Genomic DNA, 24,316 nt, shown 5'->3' with positions numbered 1-24,316 from the left:
AGATGATGCCGTGTGATGCAGCCCGCCCGACTGTCTCTGCTCGGCCCTGCGCCGGACTTGTTAATTATTATTAGCCGCCGGCTCCTCTGGCTTTTGAAATGGAGTCCCCAATTAATAAAATAGTATTTATTCTCTCTGTACCGTGACAATTTTAAAAAAATATATTTTATTGATTTTTTTTTTTTACAGAGAGGAAGGGAGAGGGATAGAGAGTTAGAATCATCGATGAGAGAGAAACATCCACCAGCTGCCCCCTGCACCCCCCCCACTGGGGATGTGCCCGCAACCAAGGTACATGCCCTTGACCGGAATCGAACCCGGGACCCTTGAGTCCGCAGGCCGACGCTCTAACTGAGCCAAACCGGTTAGGGCCCTACCGTGATAATTTTGTCAGGAGGGAGAAAATTCAGATTATCTAAATGATCAGTTCGGATGATCTAAATGGTCATCTTAACAATATCAGGAATGGTTTGTTTGACCAACCCTTACTGCTTTCTGTTTTGTTTCGTTTTTTTCTTCCAAAAATACTTAAGGATTTGCAAAGACTCCAGAAAAGGGTGAGGATAGTGATTGAACAGAGCTTTGGTAACTTGGGTGCTGCCAAGCGAAGAAATGTTCTTAGGTGAGCAAATACGTATGCAGAATGGGCCGCAACACGCGGGGGCGGGGCCCGGAGCCCTGAAAAGCCTGATGCAGGCTGTGGCGCAGTCCCATTGCTGCGGGTTGACAGCTTCCCTGCTCCACCCGCCTCTTAAGGATGTCAGGAGGGGGGAAGGAAGGTCCAAGGGAGAGGGGAAGAAAGCTTCATGTTAAGCTTAGATGGTTAAGATCTTAAGGCTGTGGTGGATTATATAAAACGGGGGGAGGGGTAAAAACGCCTGGTGACTCCTTGGTCACATGGTACCAGGTTCCTTAGGGCACCGAGGTGCTTTGTGAAATGTCCAGAGACGACAGTGCAGTTTGGGATGGAGATTGTTGTCAGATTGCCCAGTTGTATAGGTCATCATCCCTGAGAGGATGGTAAGCATTTAATACTCTCCAGAATTTTGTCCATTTCCAGAGAATAGGACCTATTGCCAGCAGGCTTGAGTTTGGGCCCAGCATGCTTCTAGCTGTGTAATAAACTGCTTCCTCTTTTTTGTTTCATTTTCTCAACGGTGATGTCACTGTTCTAGACAGGATTTTTTAAAAACAAACAAACAAACAAACAAACATCTTTTTGTTGTGGTTATTGTGTGGATCATTTAGAGTTCATGGAGAAGGTGAATTTACTGAGATAGGGGACTTACTGAAAATGCTAGGAGGCTTAATGAAAGTACGTTCTTCCTTTGTTTAATTCTCAGTCCTGGGATATTTTTAGAGTAATGCCTATGTGAAAGGAAGTGGTTAAGAACACTGCAATAGATATAATCCTTTTTCTCTCTCACGTGGAGTTAGTTGTCTTAGAAGTATGATAGGACAATTGAGACAATATAGATAACTGGTTAAGGGCCAGTGTGCTAACCTGTGGATAGTAAGTTTGTTCATTTTATAGGTGGGAAAACGTTTCTTTATGAATGGACTTGTGTGGGGCCACCTCCTAAGTCCTCTGACTAGCCTATCAGTAGTTGCCTCTGGATCAAGCTCCCTGATTCTTTTTTGGGTCTGCTCTGGCTAAGGTAGTAAGGTGTCAGAGTACAAAATAGGAAGACCGATGTGTAAAGAACCTCCTGTGGCAGCTTTCTTCAGTAGGGGCTGACGGGCATGTTCAGCAGGTGACTGATGTATGTATAAGAGACTGGTACGGCCTCTATCAGAAACCTAGGCGTTATCCTGTCCATGCCCTTGGCGTCAACTGCACCTCCATGCTGATCATTCTCAAGCTTTAATGTTCAGTTCAGATCCTTCTCCTAGGCTGCAGATAAATACAACTTACTGGTGATTTAATATCTTCATCCAAATTTCCCACAGACCAAAAAAATATCTAATAGTATAAACACCAAACTTATCAGTTTTCTCTCCTCCCCCAAACTTGCACCTCACCTTAATATTCCTTATCCCAGGGATTGACAGCACCCAAGTGTCCAGGGGAGTGATCTTTGATCTCATGGTCTACTTCTTTACCCCCTACCCTAAAACTCTCTCACACACAGGCATTTGAGCATGGGTGCCAATACATGCAAACACACATATATCTAACCAGTCACTACTGCCACCAGATCAATTAAAACAAAACAAAATAAAACCTGATTAGATCACTATTCAAATTGAGAAGTTTTCAGTAGCTTACTGATAGTTGTGGATACAATGCAAAGTAAATTGTTTTGCTTGGCCTATAGGGCTGCTCATGATTTGATGTTTGCTTTTCTCACCAGCCTGAACTGCTACCACTCCTATGCTCCTTTGCATTTTCACCATCTATCCATTTGCCCGAGTGTCTCCAGATAGAACAGCTCTTCTCACCTATATGCCTTGGTCCCTCTTGGAACCTCTGCTTGGAATATCCTCCCTTTAATCTGTGTGAAAGTCCTAGTAATTGTTTAGGCTTCTTTAAGGTTCAGTCTTGTCCAGCTCCTGTAGGCAGTCTAAGGTGGTCCCTATATTTGTATATACTTGGTCAGTGTTTGTAATTGTTTTCATGTCTTTCTCACTGTGAACTCTTTGAAGGCAAGAGGCAAGTCCTGGTCATTCTTCTTTTCCCATTGCTCAGATATGTATTCTTTAAATGTTTATTGAATGGATACATTTATAGGGTCTTTCTGGGCAGAAACATTAGTCCTTAAATATTTGCTACGTGCCTTCATATGGGAACAGGAAGAGGCGATTGGGGAGCATGACATTGGGTTTACATCCTCAATACACGTGCCTCTTTTCCATTTTACCCATGCTTTGGAGATTGATGATATCAGGATATTTGCTTTCTAAAATAAATAGATGCATGAGAGACAGTAACCTGTAAAAGATCCCCTTAGCTGGAGCTTTGTCTCCAAACCACAAAATAAACCCAGTGAGTTAGTTGGGCATGTGCAGAATGCGAATGCCTAGGCCTATGGAGCCTAGAGCTTGGATCCAGAGTGATCATGTGGCCTCCATGAAAAGAAAGAACAAAAGCAGCCAAGCCATCCCCCTTCCCTTTTCTGGAACATCTTATCTCACCATGATAGGAGAATTGAATAATCTTGCAAAGAGATAAGAGAGGAGCAGATGGGGGAAAACTTTTCTCTGTAGCCAAGAGGTGGCAAGAGATGGAGTATTAGGAGTGACAGACTATGCTCTAGCCTTAGTTGCCAGTCAGTACTTTGAATCTTGACTATTCTATAGCAGTGACATTTCTCCTTGGGAGCCATTTAGCCATGTCATGTGGCCAACTACATATGCTCAAGGCCTGATTTTGAAACAGAATTGAGAGCACCTTATATTCCAATTTATTTCTGACCTTAATAACTTGTGATCTGGGGAAAAGGGATGGGTGAAAAGGCAAGAAGAAATATGTGAAGAAATTGTTGACTCCCATTTGACAGATGTAAACATTGAAGCAGAATAAGATTGACTTGTCCAATGATTAAGGCCTAAGAAATCAGAGCCAGTATTTTAATCCAGTTCTAATTCCAGAGTCAATGCTCTTTTTCACTAAGGCATTGATAATATATGCTATTTCAGAAAAAATAGATTATGAAAACACTAGACTAACCTCACTTTCTATTTGACTGTGTGGCTTTAGCTTTCACATGGTATGTGCCTATGTGGCCTATGAACTAATAAAAGCAACATATTTAGTTATTAAGCAAATGATTGATTGTTCCTTTAAATGCGTTGTTGTAGCATTTCTGATCCTTTCATATATCTCTCCTAATATCCAGGTACTATTGGGTGTTTATTTTCTTCTCTCTAACTGAAATGACATAAAATCTGACCTTGTCAATTTAGCCATTATTCAGCTAGCTGTTAAGGAATGAAGGAAAAACAGTCTTCTTGGCATCTTTGATTGCTTACAGCAGCCAAACTAATTAACTTGATAATAGCTTGATAATTCCCAGAACTCCTCAGGGATTTTTTATCTGGCCTCATGGTTGGACAAGGGAAGGTGTCACAGACACCTCCCTGAGGAAGTTACTTAAAGGTTTGGTGGGAACCAGTCTAGATGATGAGTTGGAGGATAGGGGTGGGAGCAGCATTGCAAGTTGAGGAACCAGTATGTAGGAAGGTCTGGAGTAGAGAGAAGTGGGGTGTCTAGAACTTCCGGGAAGAGTGTTTCAATATGTACATGTTTCTAATACAGCATTTATTATGCTGTTTTGTATTCCCCCTCAGACTATAAGCTCCTTGATAACAGAAATTATTTTATTTTGGTTATAGATATAGCATCTAGTATGAGTTTAGTAATTTGATGATCAAGTGAACAAAGTCTCTTCCCACAGGGGCCTAGTTCAGAGTAGGGGATGGAAAAGAATGTTATTATGGGCCTTAGCCACATTCTCAGTGGTTAGAGCATCAGCCTTTGGACTGAAGGATCTCAGGTTCATTTCCCGGTCAAGGGAACGTCCCTTGGTGCACGATCCTCAGGCCCATCTGGTCATGTGAATGTCTCTTCCCCTTCCTTCCACACTCTCTAAAAAATCAGTGGAAAAATATCCCTGGGTGAGGATTAACAAACAAAAACCAAAAATAAATACAAAAAATAAGTAATTATTATTATGGAATAAGATAGTGACTTAAGAACTTTTTTTTTTTTTAATCCTTACCCAAGGACATGTTTTTATTGTTTTCAAAGGGAGAAGAAAGGTGAGGGAGGAGGAGAGAGAGAGCGAAATATTGATGTGAGAAACATCAATCATTTGCCTCCCAGATATACCCCGACCAAGGATTGAACTCACAACCTGGATATCTACCCTGACTGGGAATCAAATCCATGACTCTTTGGTGCACAGGATGATGCTCCAACCAAATGAGCCACAAAGGCCAGGGCTAAAATGAAATTTTATGCAAAAGACATGATACATACTGCATTATAATATTGTGTGGGAGTTGATTCTTAATCTCTTCTGATAACTTTCCATCCAATGCCTCCACACATTTTACTTTTATTGTTTCCTCTGCCTATTTATACTCACTTGCCTAATTCCTATTATCTTTCTTTCAGATATTAGTTATAAGTTTTAATTGAAGTGAAGAATCATTTCAAAAAAGGAAATCAATTAGGGCTATGGAATAAAGTGACCTCTGGAGACAGTCCCATTAAGTTAATACAAGATATTGGGTGGAAAGTCCCAAGAGGTTAAAAAAATGGGGGGAAGGGGTTACTGTTCATGAGCATGAGTTCCAGAGGGCACATTTTTTTTGTTAATATAGACATTTTAGCATGGTAGAGTTGTACTGTCTGTGTTGGAATTTCAGCTGTCATTTACTAGTTGTGTGACCGTGAAAAGTTTCTTAGTCTGGAAAATAGGGATTTTCTACCTCATAGCAATGTTTTGAGGACTGTTTGAGTGCTATCACATAGGAAGTATATATAAGTACTTATTAAATAAGAAGTGTCTCTATCAGACTTACCTGTATATTTAATACATAACTCTCCTAATGCCTACCTACCATTTCCTCTCCTCCTCCAATGATTACTATTATCCTAATTAAAACTTTATCATACACTCAGTGGAGCCAGTCCTCTCTATACATGTTTTGTTAAAGTAGAAACTTTTTCATTAGGTTGTAACTCTGACTTAATCACTTGGTAGAGTATATTTTAAATGTCTTTATCTTATGAATTTTATTTTAGCTGTTAAACGTTTAATGAAAGAAGCGGCAGAATTGAAAGATCCAACAGATCATTATCATGCACAACCTTTGGAGGTTAGTTTCTGTCTCCATCTTCTACATATGGATTTTAATATTTTAAACAAATTCCTTAAAATTGTTTTTTCATTGCTTTGATTCATTACAGATGTGTGTGATGTGGTTTATTAGTATATTTTACTCCGAGTATTTCCTGAATGGCTAATTTCCCATTAGCCATTCAGAATCAGACATTTTACAAGAAGCAGATTTCTGGCCTCTATAGAATGGGTCTCAGATGCTAAATTGGTTTTAGGTCTTGAATATGAGGGAGGGGAAGTGGAAAGAACCCAACACTTTTTACAGTTTGGAAGACCTGGCCCCTTGAGGGATCTCTGCAGCTAGTTTGGGCTTTTTGTATAAACATCTCTAACTCTCTTCGTCTTCTTATCTGTAAAAGGAGGGTTTTTAAATATGCTTAGTCTGGTTTCCATGGTAATAGTGAGAATAAAATGTAATAATGTATGCACAGTTTGCAAAATGTAAAGTACTTGGTAACTAAGATGTTGTTAGCATATGTATTAATATTATTAACCTCATAAGTAAGTGTTTAGGTATCTTTAAGGGTTAATTTTAAAAGATTGTTAAAATAATCCAAATTTTTATTAATTATTTGATTATACAGTTGACCCTTTTTCTCACCCAATAATATTTCTAATAGTCATTTAATTAAAATGGTCAAACTTTAATATTACTGATGTCTTGTTGGTTATTTTTTTTTTATTATTGCTTAAAGTATTACAAAGGGTATTACATATGTGTCCTTCTCCCCCCCCCCCCCGCCCTTGACAATCCCCTGGCCTCCCCTACCCCCCAGTGTCTTATGTCCATTGGTTATGCTTATATGCATGCATACAAGTCCTTCGGTTGATCTCTTACCCACCTCCCTCCTGCCCCCCAACCATCCCTGGCCTTCCCGCTGCAGTTTGACAATCAGTTTGAGGCAGCTCTGCCTCTGTATCTATTATTGTTCAAAAGTTTATAATGGTCTTTATTATCCATGAATGAGTGAGATCATGTGGTATTTTTCCTTCATTGACTGGCTTATTTCACTTAGCATAATGCTCTCCAGTTCCATCCATGGTCTTGTTGGTTATTGTTTTTTGTTCAGGATAATCTTTTTGAATGGCACTTCACAGTTAGAGGGCCCCCAGATTCTGATTTTGATGGAGGAGTTTATCATGGACGAATAGTACTACCACCAGAGTATCCCATGAAACCACCAAGCATTATTCTTCTAACGGTAAGGATTCTTGGCTTTTTGAAATGCTTGTGGTTTAACTCTTCATGGTGGCTGCAAAATATGGTCAACATACTCATTTATATTAAGAAATAAAGTAGGCCCTGGCCGGTGTGTCTCAGTTGGTTGGTCATTGTCCTGTGTACTGAAAGCTTACCAGTTCGATTCCCAGTCAGGGCACATGCCCGGGTTGTGGGCTCTATCCCTGGTAGGGGGCGTGCAGGAGGCAGCGGATTGATGTTTTGCTCTCACATCAATGTTTCTCTCTCTCCCTCTCTCCAAAAAAATTATTTTAAAAAAAGGTTTTAAAAAAGAAGTAAAGTGGCTGCTTTTGGGAACCAGGCCTTGGTACTATAATTCCCCCCCCCCAAAAAAATTTTTAATTTATAGGAATTATTTATTTTTATTTATTGTTGAGAGAGAGGGGGGGAGAAAGATATATTGTTCCACTTATTTATGCATTCATTGATTTATTCTTATATGTGCCCTGACAGGGAATTGAACACCAACCTTAGCATATTGGGATGATGCTGTAACCAACTGAGCTACCGGGCCAGGGTTATAGGAATTCTTAATGCTAATGAATGTATAATTACCATAGTATGGTTGTTAGAATTCAGTGAATTAATGTATGCAAAGTGCTAGGCACAGTATCTGGCACATGCTAAGTACTCAGTAAAGGATTGTTAATGTTATTGTACCTCTTAATCACATCATCTCCATTTAAACTCTCATTTTTCATGTGTAGCTCTTAAAATAGAAGTGACAGAGTCCTCAATAAATGATTGCTATATTATTACTTATACCTTAGAATTTCTTTCTGCATCCACATATTTTATCTCCATGTGAAGCAAAATGATTAATTTTTTCTTTTTTTTCCTGAGACATGTTCCAACAGTAAATTCCTCTCTTAATTGTTAAGCTTTCCTTCCCTCATTTCCTTTTATTTACAAGTGTGTTTGATTACCCCCAACCTTGAAAAAAAAGCAAAAACTAAACATAAACACCTTTCTTTATCTCTGCTCACTACTCTATGTGTTGTTCTGTTTTTTCTTTGCTAGCCTTCAAGGCATCTTTACTCTAGCTTGGCTTGCTGCAGTCTGGTTCCCACACACGCTCACAGCACTAATCTCAAAGACCAGTTTGAGAAATCCCACTGTCTCTTCTCAGTCTTTATCCTAATCCATCTAAGTTAAACCTGACGCTCACGGGATAGCAAATAGTGAAAGAAAAGGTACTAATTAATAAATACCAAGTTAATGGTGCTTTTTACCTATATTTGGTGTAGTGAAAAGAGCATTAGTTTAGAGCCACTAGACCTGGATTCTGACCAGTGCTATTTCTGTTACACCACAGGCAGGTTACATAGTCTCTTTGAAATTTAGTTTTCTCATCTGTCAAAAGGGTTGTATATGGTAAATATAATCACACTTTATAAAGTTCCTCATATATAGAAGTTGCTTAACAAATATTAGATGATATTTAGACTCAGTAATGCTGGCAGTAGGGTTGAAGCAGGGTGTTGGAGGGGCCCAATGTGTTAGGAGTCACTTTTGTTTGCTAGATCATGGTGAGAGCCAAGTGGTCTATGGGGAGGGGCTGGTGCATGGGGAAACTGGTGGGGGTGGGTAGTTGGAGTAGCAGCTTTTCACCAGTAGGTACAGAAATATTGAAATATTTCAAGAGTTAACCAATGGTATCGTTCATATTTAGCACAGTGGCTGAGAATCAGTCGTATCCTCCTGGTTTTCAATATTTGCTTTTTCTGGTTCACTTCCTCTCTTTTGAAAAGGTTCCTCTCTTTTCCAACCTTCATTCAACAAATAATCACTAAACACATGTCATTCACTCTGTGGGTGCGACAGAGAATAAGTCAAATTCTCTGACCATATGAAACATATATTCTAATTCATGCCTCTTCTCCTTCCCCTTTCCCTAAGTATGGATATTCTACAAGTTCAGACTTCAACTGTTCCGTTTTTCTATGAAATGGCTTTAGTAATCACCTCTCTAAAGTCAGGTACCAAAGATGTATATCCTCTTCTGCTATCACCATGTCTATAATTCTGCCTGCCTGCTGGACATCAATAGCTCTTCTCCCAAGAAAATAGATTCATGTCCAAAGCTGAAATTATCTCTGATCTTTCTACTTTGTGTTCCTCTCTTATGAAATTGTATCATCATTCTGAAAATCACTCCCACCTCAGAGCCTTCCTCACCCATATCTAGAAGATGATATCAAATCCTTACGTTTTATCCCAGTCTCTGTACGTCTTCTATTTTAGATTCTTCACAGAGCCTAGAATACTAGGCACATAGGAGGACATCAGGACATCTTTATCAGTTATTTAGATTTCAGTTGTATAATTCAATTTCAAAAAAGTGCTTCAACTTCTAAAAACAGTTTATATTATTCACTTAGAATCCAACAAATATTTGTGGAGTGTCAATTAGAGGACAAAAATCTGTATCCCCTTAGAGATTACATTTTTTAAAAATTATCTTTAAGATTTATTTATATGTAAAATATTTATACTTATAAAGTCTAAAACATTAAACACATCTAAAAATTTTAAATGCCTTATTTATTCCTAAGGCTAATGGACGATTTGAAGTAGGCAAGAAAATCTGTTTGAGCATCTCAGGACATCATCCTGAAACTTGGCAGCCTTCATGGAGTAGTGAGTACTAATTTAAAGTGAATATATCTTATATAACTGTAGTCAATTCATAATTATAAAGTATAATACCTTCTTGAGATTGAAGCTGTTTTTGATAATTTCATTATTTAATAAATAATAAAAATGCTTTTTCTTGTCTAGATTTTGGCCATCATTTTACTACAACCCTCCTACCTGTACCTCTTCAGTGAAAGACTGTCTTTTTTTCTCTTTTCAGAGTAAACCCGGTTCCTTTTACAAAGCAATTTAGATTGATGTTTACTTTTTATTTCAGTAAGAACAGCATTGTTAGCCATCATTGGGTTTATGCCAACAAAAGGAGAAGGAGCCATAGGTTCTCTAGATTACACACCCGAGGAAAGAAGAGCACTTGCCAAAAAGTAAGTTTTGCATTTCATTCTTTGTTAAGACCCAAATATTATTCTGGAAAATGGCTATTAGGAAACAGGCTCTGCCTCTTACTTTGTGAGTTACCTTTACTATAGGTTCTAGCCTTAGTTTTGCTATTTTAGAAATTCATTTGTACCAGTTTACTCAGTGTTTACCTGAGTCTAAAGAATTGATTATAGAAAGTAGTTAATATCAACCTACAGTGGGAGATATCTTCTCCTATAAAATAGGACAGGTCATTCATCTCCACTTAGACAGTAATAAAGATGGAAAAGAACTAGAGCCATTTTTTTATGGAAAAGAACCAGAGCCATTTTTTTATGTAGCTTTTCACAAGATTAAAAACTTCTTAAGAGCTGAAGGAAATCCACTTTTCCATGTTTGTATCTATAGTACCTGGCTCATAGCAAGTGGCTCAATAAATGATCTGGAAAAAGAAAATGAGATTTTATTAAGTTGTCATTTCCCATTGGTATTGCTTTCTGTTTTTCCCAGGTACATTCTGTCTATATAACCCGGATTAGTTATTAGATTTAGAGTATTCTCTTCTTTGAGTAGTGCTAAGACTAATTCTAGATTTTGATCATTTTTTAAAAAAATATATATTTATTTCAGAGAGGAAGGAAGAGGGAGAGATAGAAATATCAATGATGAGAGAGAATCATTGATTGCTGCCTCCTGTATGCCCCCTACTGGGGATCATGCCCACAACCTGGGCATGTGCTTTGACTGGGAATTGAACCGTAACCTCCTGGTTCAACCACTGAACCATGCTGGCCAGTCTTGATCATTTTCTTGTTCTGGACTTGGCTGCCTACCACTCTTCAAACATATTTTATGAATTAAATTATACAGGGGTGGGCAAAAGTAGGTTTACAGTTGTAAGGATGTGGAAGTTTGTTTTTGTATTATTATTTATTAATTATTGTATTATTTTTCATACGAACAACTATAAACCTACTTTTGCCCACCTATAGTATATCTTACTCTGGTACAGCCCGGAATAGGCCCTCTACACATGTTTGTTAAATCAGAGAGATTTTAGTGTTTGGAAGATTTGGAAGACTCCTTGGTATCTTTTTAAATCTTATTCTCAAGTTCTGGGCATATACCTTACTTGCAGCTACTATTCACAAATTATAATACGTACTTTGAATACATGACATTTGTTTGATTTTTTTATATTGGCTTTCTGTCTTGATACTTTTATCTAGTTCATGTACAGATAAAAAAAAGAATTAGTTTTTTTTTGTTCTAGACTTGTTAGTGTTTATATTCTAGGTTCTTAGTCTGTATTAGAGGCTTTTTAAAAACCAGATTTTGCATTTAACCATGGTAAATTACTATTTTTCTGGATAGACTAATATATTCAAAATAAACATTTTCCTTTAATTTTCATCTGACTTCTCAGTTAAAAGTGGACACAGTTTATGCCCAGCCAATGTGGCTCAGTGGTTGACCATCGACCTATGAACCTGGAGGTCATGGTTCTTTTCCCGGTCAGGGCACATGCCCAGGTTGTGGGCTTGATCCCCAGTGTGGGGTGCGCAGGAGGCAGCCGATCAATGATTCTCTCTCATCATTGATGTTTCTCTCTCTCCCTCTTCCTTTCTCTCTGAATCAATTAAAAAAAATATATTTTTTAAAGTGGACACATTTTGCCAGGCTGATGTGGCTCAGTAGTTGAGCATCAACCTGTAAACCAGGAGGTCATGGTTCCATTCCCAGTCAAGTCACATGCCTGGCTTTCAGGTTCGATCCCCAGGAGAAGGCGTGCACGAGGCAGCTGATGAGTGATTCTCATCATTTGTGTTTCTTTCTCCTTGTACTTTCCTCTCTGAAATCAATTAAAAAATATAAATAAAAAAAGTGGACACATTTTAAGGCAGATTTTGGGATATAATTGATTCTCTAAAGCAGCGGTTGCCAACTGTTGGTCCGTGAGGCTGAAAAGTTGGCAATTGCTGCTCTAAAGGATGGATAGCAGTGCCGCTTCTGGTGAAACAAAAAAAAATATATTCATCAATAAATACTATATTAATAGTACTTTGACATATATTTTATTTTCATGAAGCTGTTCAATAAATTTAAGTACCATGTTCTTCAAGACCTAAGGATTTTATTACATTGACCTAGATGTACAGTAAAATAGTTTTTTAAAAATATGGTCTTATTGATTTTTAGAGAGAGGAAGGGAGAGACATAGAGATAGAAACATCGATGAGAGACAAATATCATCGCTTGGCTGCCTCCTTCATGCCCCCTACTAGGAATCTAGTCCGCATCCTGGGCATGTGCCCTGAACAGGAATCCAACTGGTAACTTTTTGGTTCCTGGGTTGACACTCAACCATTGAGCCACACCAGCCGGGCTATAGTAATACAGTTTTTAAAAGGAAGTTCAGCAATGTAATAATACATATTTTTATATAATATACATAACATACTTATTTCTGGTCATATAAATCCTCAGCACTCTTGTGAGTTTTAGGCACTTTTTGGCTATATCTGGAATACAGAGGAGGAAATGAAAACATAGAAAAACAAAGAAATCTTAAGAAAGTCTAGTTAACAGATTAAGTATCTACCTAATATAATCAGTGATAAATTTCAGTCTGGATTTTCCACAAGTTTTTTTGCTTTTCAAGTTGTACTGCTATTTAGATTAATAGGATTTGTGAGGTTTTTATTCCCCTGGAAATACCTGTAAATTCTATTTTTTTTTAAAATATATATTTTTATTGATTTCAGAGAGGAAGGGAGAGAGATAGAAACATCAATGATGAGAGAGAATCATTGATCGGCTGCCTCCTGCACGCCCCTTACTGGGGATTGAGCCCGAAACCCAGGCATGTGCCCTGGCTGGGAATCGAACCATGACCTCCCAGTTCATAGGTCAATGCTCAACTACTGAGCTACACCGGCTGGGCTATAAATTCTATTTTTAATTGGCTTCTTTATATATGTTTCTGCTAAAAATAATTTGAGCTTTTTAGTGTACTTTTTCACAGGCTTAACATAGGCTTGTTATATGTGATTTTGAGGACAGGTAGTTAAACAGTTTATATTTTTTGTCATATAAATCTATAGCTTAGTTTTCTTTAGAGAGTATATTAGGAAAATAATGAAATCTAAATCCGTAGTTTAATGTTAGATTTTTAAAATATTGAGATATAATTGACGTGAAATTTTTATATCAACCTAACTTGCGTGTATGTCTCATAACTATAATTGTCTATTTTACATGTAGATAAATGTGATATGGAATTATCTGGTGTTCTTTTCTTTTAAATTTAATCACTCATTGTTTTAATGTCTTGAGTTAATATTCACTATTTGATTTGTACTCATCAAAAAAATTATTTCCTACCAGATCACAAGATTTCTGTTGTGAGGCATGTGGCTGCACCATGAAGGATGTCCTGCTGCCTTTAAAATCTGGAAGTGATTCAAGCAAGGCTGACCAAGAAGCCAAGGAACTGGCTAGACAAATCAGTTTTAAGGTACTCTAAATTGATAAATAAATTTAAATTTTGTAGCCCTTTTATTTACTTTCAGAAATAAAGTAATTTAGTTCTAGTGCAATAATGTTTTTACAAATAATTTTATCACAAAACTAATACATTCACAAAGGCATTACAATTAGTGGTTAAAAGTGTGGACTCTGTGGGGGGGCTGTCAATTGGGGAAAAAGGAGACATGTAAAACTGTAGACAATAAAAAAAAAATGTTTGGACTCTAGTATACAATGCCAGGGTTCAAGTCCCAGCTTTGCTGCTTAGTAGTAGTAGGACATCAGACACATTACTTAGACACTTCATGCTTTTTACTCACCTGTAAATATTAACAGTATGGTAATTGTCTTGTGGGATTCTTACGAGGATTAAGTGAGTTAATACTTAACTTTAATGTATTGCATTTAGAACTGTCCCTGGTGCTTAATAAGTGTTAGCTATTATTATAGAAAATATAGATAAGCAGTTAGAAAATAACAATTATATAATCCCAGCCCCCCAAAATAAGTGCTGCTATTATTTTGGCATATCTCCCTTATAACCTTTTTTTCCACATATATTTTACCCAAACATATAAATACTTCTATAGTTTAATTAGCTCCATAAAATAATGTCAGCCTGCATTAAGCAACATGTTACCTGTCCCTCTTCTCTACTTCTCTACATCCTGTCTGTCCTTCTAAGGTCCAGTTTTTGGAGAAATTTTTCTTTCTGTTTTATTGTGCCTGAAAGAGGAGGTGCTTAATAAGTGTTGGTTACAATTCTTCCTTCTGAAGATTCCTATTGTATATAAAATTGCTTCTCTGAAAATCTTAGGGCCAGATGTGTTTTCTACTTCAGAATTTCAGATTTTAGAAAATATCAAACATATATTATATATTAACACTCATTGAGACCTGGGGCAGTACCCCATAATCAAATTCATAAATATTTCATCAGCAAACCTGGGAATATCTACACCAATGTGGAATAAAGACTGTTAATAGCCTCACATGTCAGGCCTTGCCTGAAAATTACAAAATACTTCAGTGTTTAGAGATTTTTGAAATTGTGGATTGTGAACCATGGGTGTTAGTTTTGTCTCTCACCAAGTAACATCTCCCTGAACAGGGAATGTCTGTGGATCTTTCTGTAATATCTAGCATAGTGTTGGACACATGAGTTCTCAACACTTAACTGATTGATATTGACATTAAAGTACCAATTAAAATAAATCTAAGAAAGGGAATTTAGGTAGGTTGTGGGTTGGTTTGTATATTCCCTTTTATAATACCGCTCTTGGGTGTTACCTGTTTTATAGGCAGAAGTCAATTCATCTGGAAAGACTATTGCTGAGTCGGACTTAAACCACCCTTTTTCACTAAATGATTTACAGGACAATATGCCTACCACATTCCAGGGTGCTACAGCCAGTACATCGGTATGGTTTTTGTCTTTTACATATGTATATTTCTATACCATTATCATTATTTGCAATAGGAATGAAGATCCCTAGAGGAAATATCTGATTATTTTGGATACTAGCCCAGCTCTCCCTCTAATGAATTTTGTTTTCTTGAGCAAGTTATTCATACTTTCTGGGCTTTCTTTTTTTGTTAAATGGGGTTAGGCTAAATAATTTTAAGTTCTATTGTCCGTCTAGAATTCTATGATTTCTCTGAAAAGTTAGTTTTAATATAGTGCTACAGTCAGAATGAAGCAATATACATACATTAACCACTTTCTAAATAGGCTGTCTTTGGAGCAAAAGATTTACCTTAGACCTGCTCTGTCCAATGTAGTAGCTACTAGCCAATGTGGCTATCTAAATATATATTTGAACTAGAGGCCTGGTGCATGAAATTCGTGCGCGGGTAGTGTCCCTAGGCCTGGCCGGTGATTAGGGCTGATCAGGGCCTTCTATATTGGCTGCTGGCTGGGGCCTTCTTTCCTAATGGCTACCATATTGGACAGCACAGATATCGAACATTATCATCATTGCACAAAGTTCTACTGGACAGTGCTGCCTTATGCATAGTTAGTGTCCAATAAATAATTATTGAACAAAATATTGAATGCTATGGCTGTTGTTAGTTGTGCCCTGATCTATTTTCTAAATTTGGGGCGGGGGGTAGGAGGGCTTATGTCATTAGAGAAACTGATTAAGAAAATGTGTGACTGAATTGTTGCTAAATAATTAGGATTATGGGGACTTTATATAAGTAAGATGAACCGTCTTTTGAGTGGTTTTTTTTTTTTTTTTTTTGTTTTTTTTTTTGGTAACAGGTTGTTTGATGGAGTAGCCAAATCTCTATTATCCCTCCAGTTTTCAGAGGTTTTAGAGGGTGAGGAAAATTAGAATAGAAACTGGGCAAATCAGATTTACCCTTTATTCAGGAATAACTTACTGAAAAGTGTGACTAAATAGTGTTGAGTGGCTCTCTCCTATGGAGAGTGAGATGGCAGAGAAGTAGATTGGAGAAAGCAGGGAAGAGGCTGCTTGGAAGGAAGAACTACTTGGAGGACTGGAGAAGGAAGTACTACAAGAAAAAAATGTATGTTGAGAGTTAAATTGTTTTTACATGATCTCCATGTGATTTTATAAATTGTAGAGGAATATAATGAATTTATTTAGTCAGTGTATGTTTTTTCATCTTCAAAATTGAAATTGTTTTCTTTATTGCATAAATAGTTTTTTAGTAAAAAAAAAAAAAAAAGCCCTGGCTAGTGTTCTCAGTGGTTAGAGCATTGGCCTAAGCACCAAAGGGTCAGTGGGCTCCACTCCTGGTCAAGGGCATGTACCTGGGTTGCAAGTTCAATCCCCACCCCTGTCAGGGCAGGTGTGGGCGGCAGCCAATGTATCTCTCTCACATCAATGTTTCTCTCACTCTCTCTCTCCCTCCCTCCCTCCTTTCCTCCCTTCCACTCTCTAAAAATCAATGGAAGAAATATCCTCTGATGAGGATTAACAACAACGAAAAGAAAAAACAACAACCCACATCCTATTATACAGAGAGGAAGGTGGTAATCTTTGTTTCACCTATAAGGACAATCTCCTAATATTTATGATGTGTTTACATTTATCTTTAGTTTATTTTAAATCTGTGTCAAGTTTCCCTGTTGCATATTCTAGTTATACTTATTCCAATTGTAATTTATTTTATAATTAATTATTGTCTATCTGACAATAGTTAATTATAAAATAAATTACAATTGGAATAAGTTCCAATTGTAAAATAAATTATTGTCTATCTGACAATAGTTAATTATAAAATAAATTACAATTGGAATAAGTTCCTTGAGGATCAGGATTGTGTCCGCAAAGCCTAGCATAGTGCCATGTATATAGTAGGTGGTAAATATATAGTTGTTGATTAAATAAACAAATTTTAGGATTAGTACTTGGAAATCTAGGAGTACAGGTAAAGAAATCAAGAAGTTTTAAGTAAATTAGCATAAATAATGTTATAAGTACAATTGTTTTTTTTTCATTTTTATTTTAAAGTACATAAAACTTAGACTTAATTCATAGATACCAATTCTGGTTAAAATACAAGCAATAAATTGTCTACAATTTGTGAGTTAAGCTTTTAATTACATTTACATACAAATCTCAGTGTGATTATATAATTTGATTACTATGGAGGTAACTGAAACCTGGTTTTGGCTCAGGTGGCTGCTTTACATGCAAGTGTAATATAATTCACTGAGATGTTACACATCAAATTCCAGATAAGCTGTTTTTAGCTTTGAGGGGGTGAGGGATTGCCGAAAGTCTAAATACAGCAGATAGCATTAGGCCATCTGTTGCTTGTTCATGAAGATTTTTTAGCCATGTAGAAATAGGAAAAATACTGATAGTAGTTTTATGTTCTTCCAGTCTGTCAAATTTTTCCCTTTTCCAAAAGATTGAGGTTCTGAATAAGCCATTCCAGTTTGTAGTAAAGAGCAAACACAAAACTCTTCATATGATGATTATTCCAGGTTATTATAGAAAAATGTATGTGATTTATCTGTGCCTGTGCTTTTTAAAAAATATTTGAATTTAATTAAATTAAATAAAACATCACATTCGTCCACCTTTCTAGAAATGGTTGCTTCAGAAGATGGAAACTATTCTGTGATATATGTTTGAACAAGTTTAGGCAAACAGCAAGGATTTAGAAGTCCTACCACCAATCTTAAAGCATTTTGAAAATGCTAAAGTCCACTTGATTCTCCATCTGGCAGTTCAATATGAACTGCAAAAATTTAGTCCAATTAGTTCTTCAACTCTAAATAAACTAGGTTCTCAGGATCAGGTTACAGTTTTTCCTTGATGTGATTATTTTAAATAGAAATTTTAGAAATTTATAACACTGTAGCACTAGCTTTTAGTCAGTTATTATCTAAAATGTAACAGAAAATATAGAACCTAATTAAAATAGTATATCTATATAAATATTTCCATTAAGTACATGTACTAAAATATGACCTAAAGTCAGTGTTTTAAGGGATTGTTGTTCTAACTATATTAATCATACGTATAAAGGTCCAAACAGCTATTCTAAGTCATGACTTTTTTTAAGCCTAAATCTGGTATCTCCAAAGGAATATATTAATAGTAATGATGTTAATAATAACTAATATTTACTAAGCAATTGTTTATCCTAAGCACTTTATATCATATCCTGTTTAATCCTCACAACTGCTGAATTGGATATTAGCCTCATTGCACAGATGTGGGAGCTGAGATTAAATGACTTGTTTAGGGTCACATGTTTACAAAGTGGTAGAGCTTTCCTAATAATGATAAGGTTTTCTATTTAGTCAGGTATATGGGCAGGTACAATGCCCATGTCTATTTTAGTCAGGTAAAATGTTTTCCCCTCAAACTAATGGAAAATAATAACATATCTATATAATAAAAGCCTAATATGCTAAGTGTCCAGTCGTTCGATCTTCCGTTCAACCAAAGTGTAATATGCTAATGATATGCTAAGGCCGCCCAACCACTCACTATGACGTGCACTGACTACCGGGAGGCAGACACTCTGACCAGTAGGTTAGCGTGCTGCTGGGGTCTGGCTGATCAGGATTGAGTGAGACAGGCCGGACACACCTTGGAGCCCTCCTGCAGTTCCTTCCTGGCTGGCCAACCTCCTGCATCCCTCCCTGGCCCCGATCGTGCACCAGTGGGGTCCCCCGGCCTGGCCTGTGCCCTCTCGCAATCCGGGACCCCTTGGGGGATGTCAGAGAGCCAGTTTTGGCTGATCCCGGAAGCCAGGCCGAGGGACCCCTCTGGTGCACGAATTTGTGCACCGGGCCTCTAGTATAAAATAAAACCTTTAAGCTGAGCCAATCTCTTGTGCTACTTTCCGGATTGATAGGATCTCATGTTTTTTATTTTCCTTAACAACCCATCTTCCTTTATAAGCCTTTAGTGCAGTGGTTCTCAACCTTCCTAATGCCGCGACCCTTTAATACAGTTCCTCATGTTGTGGTGACTCCCAACCATAAAATTATTTTTGTTGCTACTTCATAACTAATTTTGCTACTGTTATGAATCGTAATGTAAATATCTGATATGCAGCATGTATTTTCATTGTTACAAATTGAAAATAATTAAAGCATAGTGATTAATCACAAAAACAATATGTAATTATATATGTGTTTTTCGATGGTCTTAGGCGACCCCTGTGAAAGGGTTGTTCGACCCCCAAAGGGGTCGCGACCCACAGGTTGAGAACCACTGCTTTAGTACTTTTATCTTGCCTGAGCAATTGAAAGAATGGCAGATTTCAAATAGAATGTTTTATTGGCAACTGTAACTCAGTTCAACTCACGGAGTATTATTAAGTCACTACATGACGACTAGGACAATGTAAGACCTCATAAAATGCTGCAGCTTTGTGTATCTCAATGATGGTGAACCTTTTGAGCTCGGCGTGTCAGCATTTTGAAAAACCCTAACTTAACTCTGGTGCCGTGTCACATATAGAAATTTTTTGATATTTGCAACCATAGTAAAACAAAGACATATTTTTGATATTTATTTTATATATTTAAATGCCATTTAACAAAGAAATATCAACCAAAAAAATGAGTTTGCGTGTCACCTCTGATACGCGTGTCATAGGTTCGCAATCACTGGTGTATCTGCTCTCTTCAGTGAGCAGATTATATCTGGGAGTCCTGGAGTATGGAAGTCCAAGTTCATGCAGTTTAATTCACTATTAGTACTAACATATTTTTAACTCAAATTCAGTAGTTCTTTTCTACTGCTGTGTTATGCGTCACTACGTTTGAGTGCTTCCAAAGGATAGTTTTAAGAAATATAGATTATTTAAGCCTTTTAGTGCTGAGATGAATGTCAGATTTAAAATGTAATTTCTTCTGCAGGTAACTGAGATGAGCAATTTTTCCCCCTAATGTTTATAGCTGTTGCCAGCACAAAGCCCATCCTTGTACCTTTCTAAAAAAGTATTTGAGTTACATTATTCAGTTCTTTTTTCTTCTAAATATTAAGTTTTTCTCTGATGGAACGTATTTAAAATATTTTATATTTGCTCAGTTTTTAAAGTTATTCTGAATAAAATATGCATTCTTTTTTATTTGAAAGAATGTGTATGGACACTAATATAAGCAGTATATACTTGTTTTCAATAAGAGAATTAAAGGCCACTGGGTTGTTACAGGTAGAGTTAAAGTATCTATAGAAATAAAATGGAATTCATATTAAAGAGCTTTCTTGTCTACAAGCTATAATTAAGATTTTGACTCAGTTGGTACCACATTGTGGTTATGCTTTGATGCAGCAGTCGGTAAAGATAGAAAGCATTTGACATCCAGTACTTTATGAGGAGCAACTAGTGTACCAAAGTAGAAGGTACATCGAATCTCCCACAACTACCTCCACATTTTTCTCAGCACATACCTAAGGAACTCTTGATATCACATAAAGTAACACAATTCAAACATGCATTAAAGGGTTCTTCTAGACGTGTGTTCAATTCATTTGACAAGAATTGTGAGAAAGGATAAGCCTGGTTGGAAAACCACACCTAATTTTTACAACAATATTGCTGTGAAGAACATATGGTTTGAAATTATTTTCCATGTTCTATGATTGTTGATGGAAGCATGTTGACATAGTCAGATAATATTTAAAGAGGCACATTGTCGAGGGTTGTCTTTTTTGCCATTTAGAATGGCAAATTTTCAAGCAGAAAGTGGAAATCAAATTGCTTCTCTCCTTGACTCTCCTAAAGAAGGGAGGTTACAAATGCCTAGCAAATTCTGTTGGAGTTACAGCTGAGAGAGTATAGAAAGCTGTCTATGGAGAATATGGGTTAACTCTGTCTTTGTCTTATTTTTTCTAGTAAATGCCTCTTCCATTTGTTGAGTAATTGGAATATGTAATATTGCTGGCTTACTCAAAAGGGTAATAGTCTCAACAATTAGATAATTCTTGGTAGTTTTGCCCTCAATCGTGTTTAGTGCTCTATGATTCTTTATACTCTTGAATAGATAATAGGTAATGTATAAATATTCTTTGCCAATTTCAAATAAAATTTCTTAAAATTTTCTAGTATGCAGTCCAGAACCCCTCAGGAGAATCCCTTCAACCACCTGCCCCACCTGTAGCTAAGAATACCTCCATGAGTCCTCGACAGCGCAGGGCCCAGCAGCAGAGTCAAAGAAGGTCGTCCAGTTCACCAGATGTCATCCAGGGCCTGCAGCCCAGAGACAACCACACTGATCATGGCGGATCTGCTGTACTGATTGTCATCTTGACTTTGGCACTGGCAGCGCTCATATTCCGACGAATATATCTAGCCAATGAGTACATATTTGATTTTGAGTTGTAATACTGTTTTGTGTCTTAAGAGCTGTGACTCAACTGCTTCATTAAACATTCTTCATTGGGTATAGTCTAAGAATTGTTTACAAAAATTTTATTTTGTATTTACCCTGCATTCCTTTTTTTTAATCCTTATAAATTCAGTAAAACTATACCTAGTCATTCAGACTGTGTCCTGCTTAGTTTAAGGGACTGGAAGTGAAGTCCCTTGTCTCATTATATAGCCTGCTTTACAGGGAAATAATATGTTATTTCTCATGCTTCAGCTTCTTTTTATGTAAATTTGTGATAGTTTCTGTATAGCCCTTTTAAATTTTTGGATAAAAGATGGTGTTTTTAAGTTCCAATGAGTATTAGTAGTTAATATAATTTATTCAGTACTCTGTTTCTACTTATGTAGAATGATAGAGGGATAAGAGTTAAAAAGGCAAAGTAAAACCCCTCCAAAAGCTTACTTCATGGGAAACATTGGGATTACCCATTCTGTGATACACTTTATGTCCTAAACATTGTCAGTGAAAGTTACTATTTCAGTCAAACATTTATGAGGAAATGAGGTTACATCTTGGTTATTGGATTTTACTTGAAGAGGGAATAATGCTTTGTAACCACTTTGATATGTTGTTATTCCATTCTCTCCAAAGAGCACCTAATATTTAAAAGAAAGAAAGAAAACAATCCTCCATAGATTTTTGTTGGAAGGAAGGAAGGAAGGAAGGAAGGAAGGAAGGAAGGAAGGAAGGAAGGAAGGAAGGGAGGGTTGGTTCAAGCCAGGAAATCACTTGGTTTTATTCTAGAAGTTAAGTGAGAGTATCTTAAGATTTGAATGTTTAATCTGCTTTGAATTGTATATCTTCTGAGGTGTATATATGCCTACCTTTGTAATCACTATAAATTTAATTATTCTGGAATATGCATAATGTTATACTATTTCTTGTACCATATTAATAGAAAAGCTCAGGGCCCAAGCAATAGTGGTAGAAATTAGAAAAACCTTTACTTGGAATTGTACACCTTACCCAAAGCCCAAGAAGTAATTTTCCGCGCAAAATCAATATATAACATAGTGCTAGTTAGCTCCACAGACTCTAGTAGACACTTTGACCATCGTAATGCCTAGCGAAAACATCATTACAGAGAAACATTGCCTTCGTTCAGCATGTTCAGTAGCAGCATTGAAGGCACTCTTGAGAGCATTATTAGTGAAGATTTAATTTTTAAATACAGGCAGTCCCCAGCTTTCAAATAGGTTATGCTCTAAAGATGCATTTATAAGTTATTTTTTTTTACACTTCAATGTTGTAAATGTGTTTAGGTTCTAGACTAGTCCACACAAAAAGTTAGTCCATAATGTATCTTGAATAATTTGGGGGATGGTATCCATAAAGTCCTTATGTGGTTTTAACTAACTGAAATTATGGGCATGATAGAAACAATTTGTAAAATGATTTTAAAGGCAAATTTAATTTTTACTTCTGTTATGGGACTTTGGTTCTATAAGTGTCACACAATTTCTGTGTCTCTCTTAATAGCCATTTTTCCTTTAGGTCTGCATTTAAATTAAGAGTATATTGTATACTATGGTATAATACATAATTGTATTAAACTTTAATAAATGAGCATTTTAAAAGTGTTTACAGTTTCTGTTATATCTACAATGAAGGTGGTAAGGTCTAAAAAGCCCAAGGTCTTTATGAAGACCTCATATGTTAGGAAAACTATAGGTTACCATTTTAGAACTTTATTGCCACAAGAAAATGCATTCTGAAGTCTTGGTTTAGAACATAAGATATTAAAAATATTGGTTCAGTCATCAGTGGTCTCCTAACAGTCACTGACCCTGGAAAGCCAGGTAATGTTATCACCAGAGGTGGAAATCCCTGCGCGCTCAGCCTATGTGGGGATGAATCATATGCTAGAAACAGTCTTCCCTCCGTTTCCTCTCAGTCATTCCTTGAGCCAGCCTCTGGAGCTATGTGATCTTGCATGTTTCCATGGGATATAGGAAGTACCTATACTTTCAAATTGACTAAGCCAAGAAATTTTACATTGTGCAGATCCTTTTATGCTGATTAGCTTCTCTTCCCTCGTGTCAATTGGCAGACCACCTTCTTTGTGTTAGGATTTATTTTTAACACCTGATACACGTATCTAAAAGTGACATCCTTTATGCTCTCCTTTCAGCTTAAATATGTTACTTAAAAATCCTTAAGTTGTCAGTCTGGCCTCCATTGTGGAGTTCATGAGCAAAATTGATCTTTGGGGCCATTTTAATTCACACTCCACTGATGGGCCTCTTCAATAAACTTATTTTTAAAGCCCCACTTTAACCCTTTACTTACAGCATAACCAGATGCATGATCTGGCAGGTAAAGGCTTGGGACTCATTCTTTCCCCAGTCTTCAGATTTATGTAACTCAGTGACTTTTTCTTTGGCCAGCATAGCACATGGCTATATACTAAGGTAGTTCAAATTAGCATGCTTGAAGAGATATATAATGTCTGTTTCACCTGTAACTGTTTAAACAAATGAAACCTTTCAGATTTTATGTATTGTGGGGCTTTTGTGTAGCACTTTACATTTTCATGCTGCTGATTGTTTTTATTCTGAAATAAATGAATTTCATCAAAATTCTCGACTATTTTTTTTAAATCCTTTAAAATTTCATTATTTTGACTATGGAAATATACAATTTCTATTTCAGGAGGATAAGAAATCTTTTTGTTATTTTAAGCTATGAATAAACTTTCTGGCATTTTGAGACCTCCCATTTTTATAGACCAGAATCCTATATAATAAAAAGGTAATATGCAAATCGACAGAACGGTGGAATGACCGGTTTCTATGATGTGCACTGACC

At 36.7% G+C, this 24,316-nt stretch overlaps 1 protein-coding gene across 3 annotated transcripts; it reads left to right on the top strand.

The window, feature by feature from the left end:
- The first annotated feature begins 475 nt into the window (after positions 1-475).
- Positions 476-24,087, top strand: UBE2J1 (ubiquitin conjugating enzyme E2 J1). 3 transcript variants are annotated; one of them, XM_006091793.3, is made up of 8 exons: positions 477-622; positions 5,753-5,826; positions 6,920-7,051; positions 9,645-9,729; positions 10,004-10,109; positions 13,492-13,621; positions 14,934-15,053; positions 21,184-24,087. In XM_006091793.3, exons 1-8 carry the CDS (start codon positions 613-615, stop codon positions 21,460-21,462), a joined length of 936 nt encoding a protein of 311 aa, XP_006091855.1. In that variant the 5' UTR covers positions 477-612; the 3' UTR covers positions 21,463-24,087. The 3 variants fall into 3 exon arrangements, with proteins under 3 accessions (XP_014313897.1, XP_023612271.1, XP_006091855.1); XM_014458411.2 differs by lacking the exon at positions 6,920-7,051 and having other exon boundaries at positions 476-622; XM_023756503.1 differs by lacking the exon at positions 14,934-15,053 and having other exon boundaries at positions 476-622.
- Positions 24,088-24,316: the final 229 nt, after the last annotated feature.

This window comes from Myotis lucifugus, unplaced genomic scaffold (genome assembly GCF_000147115.1).
Source record: "Myotis lucifugus unplaced genomic scaffold, Myoluc2.0 scaffold_96, whole genome shotgun sequence".
In the NCBI taxonomy this organism is placed as follows: Eukaryota; Metazoa; Chordata; class Mammalia; order Chiroptera; family Vespertilionidae; genus Myotis; species Myotis lucifugus.
The sequence above is the reverse complement of the archived record's forward strand: the minus strand, read 5'-3'. Positions and strand labels throughout refer to the sequence as shown.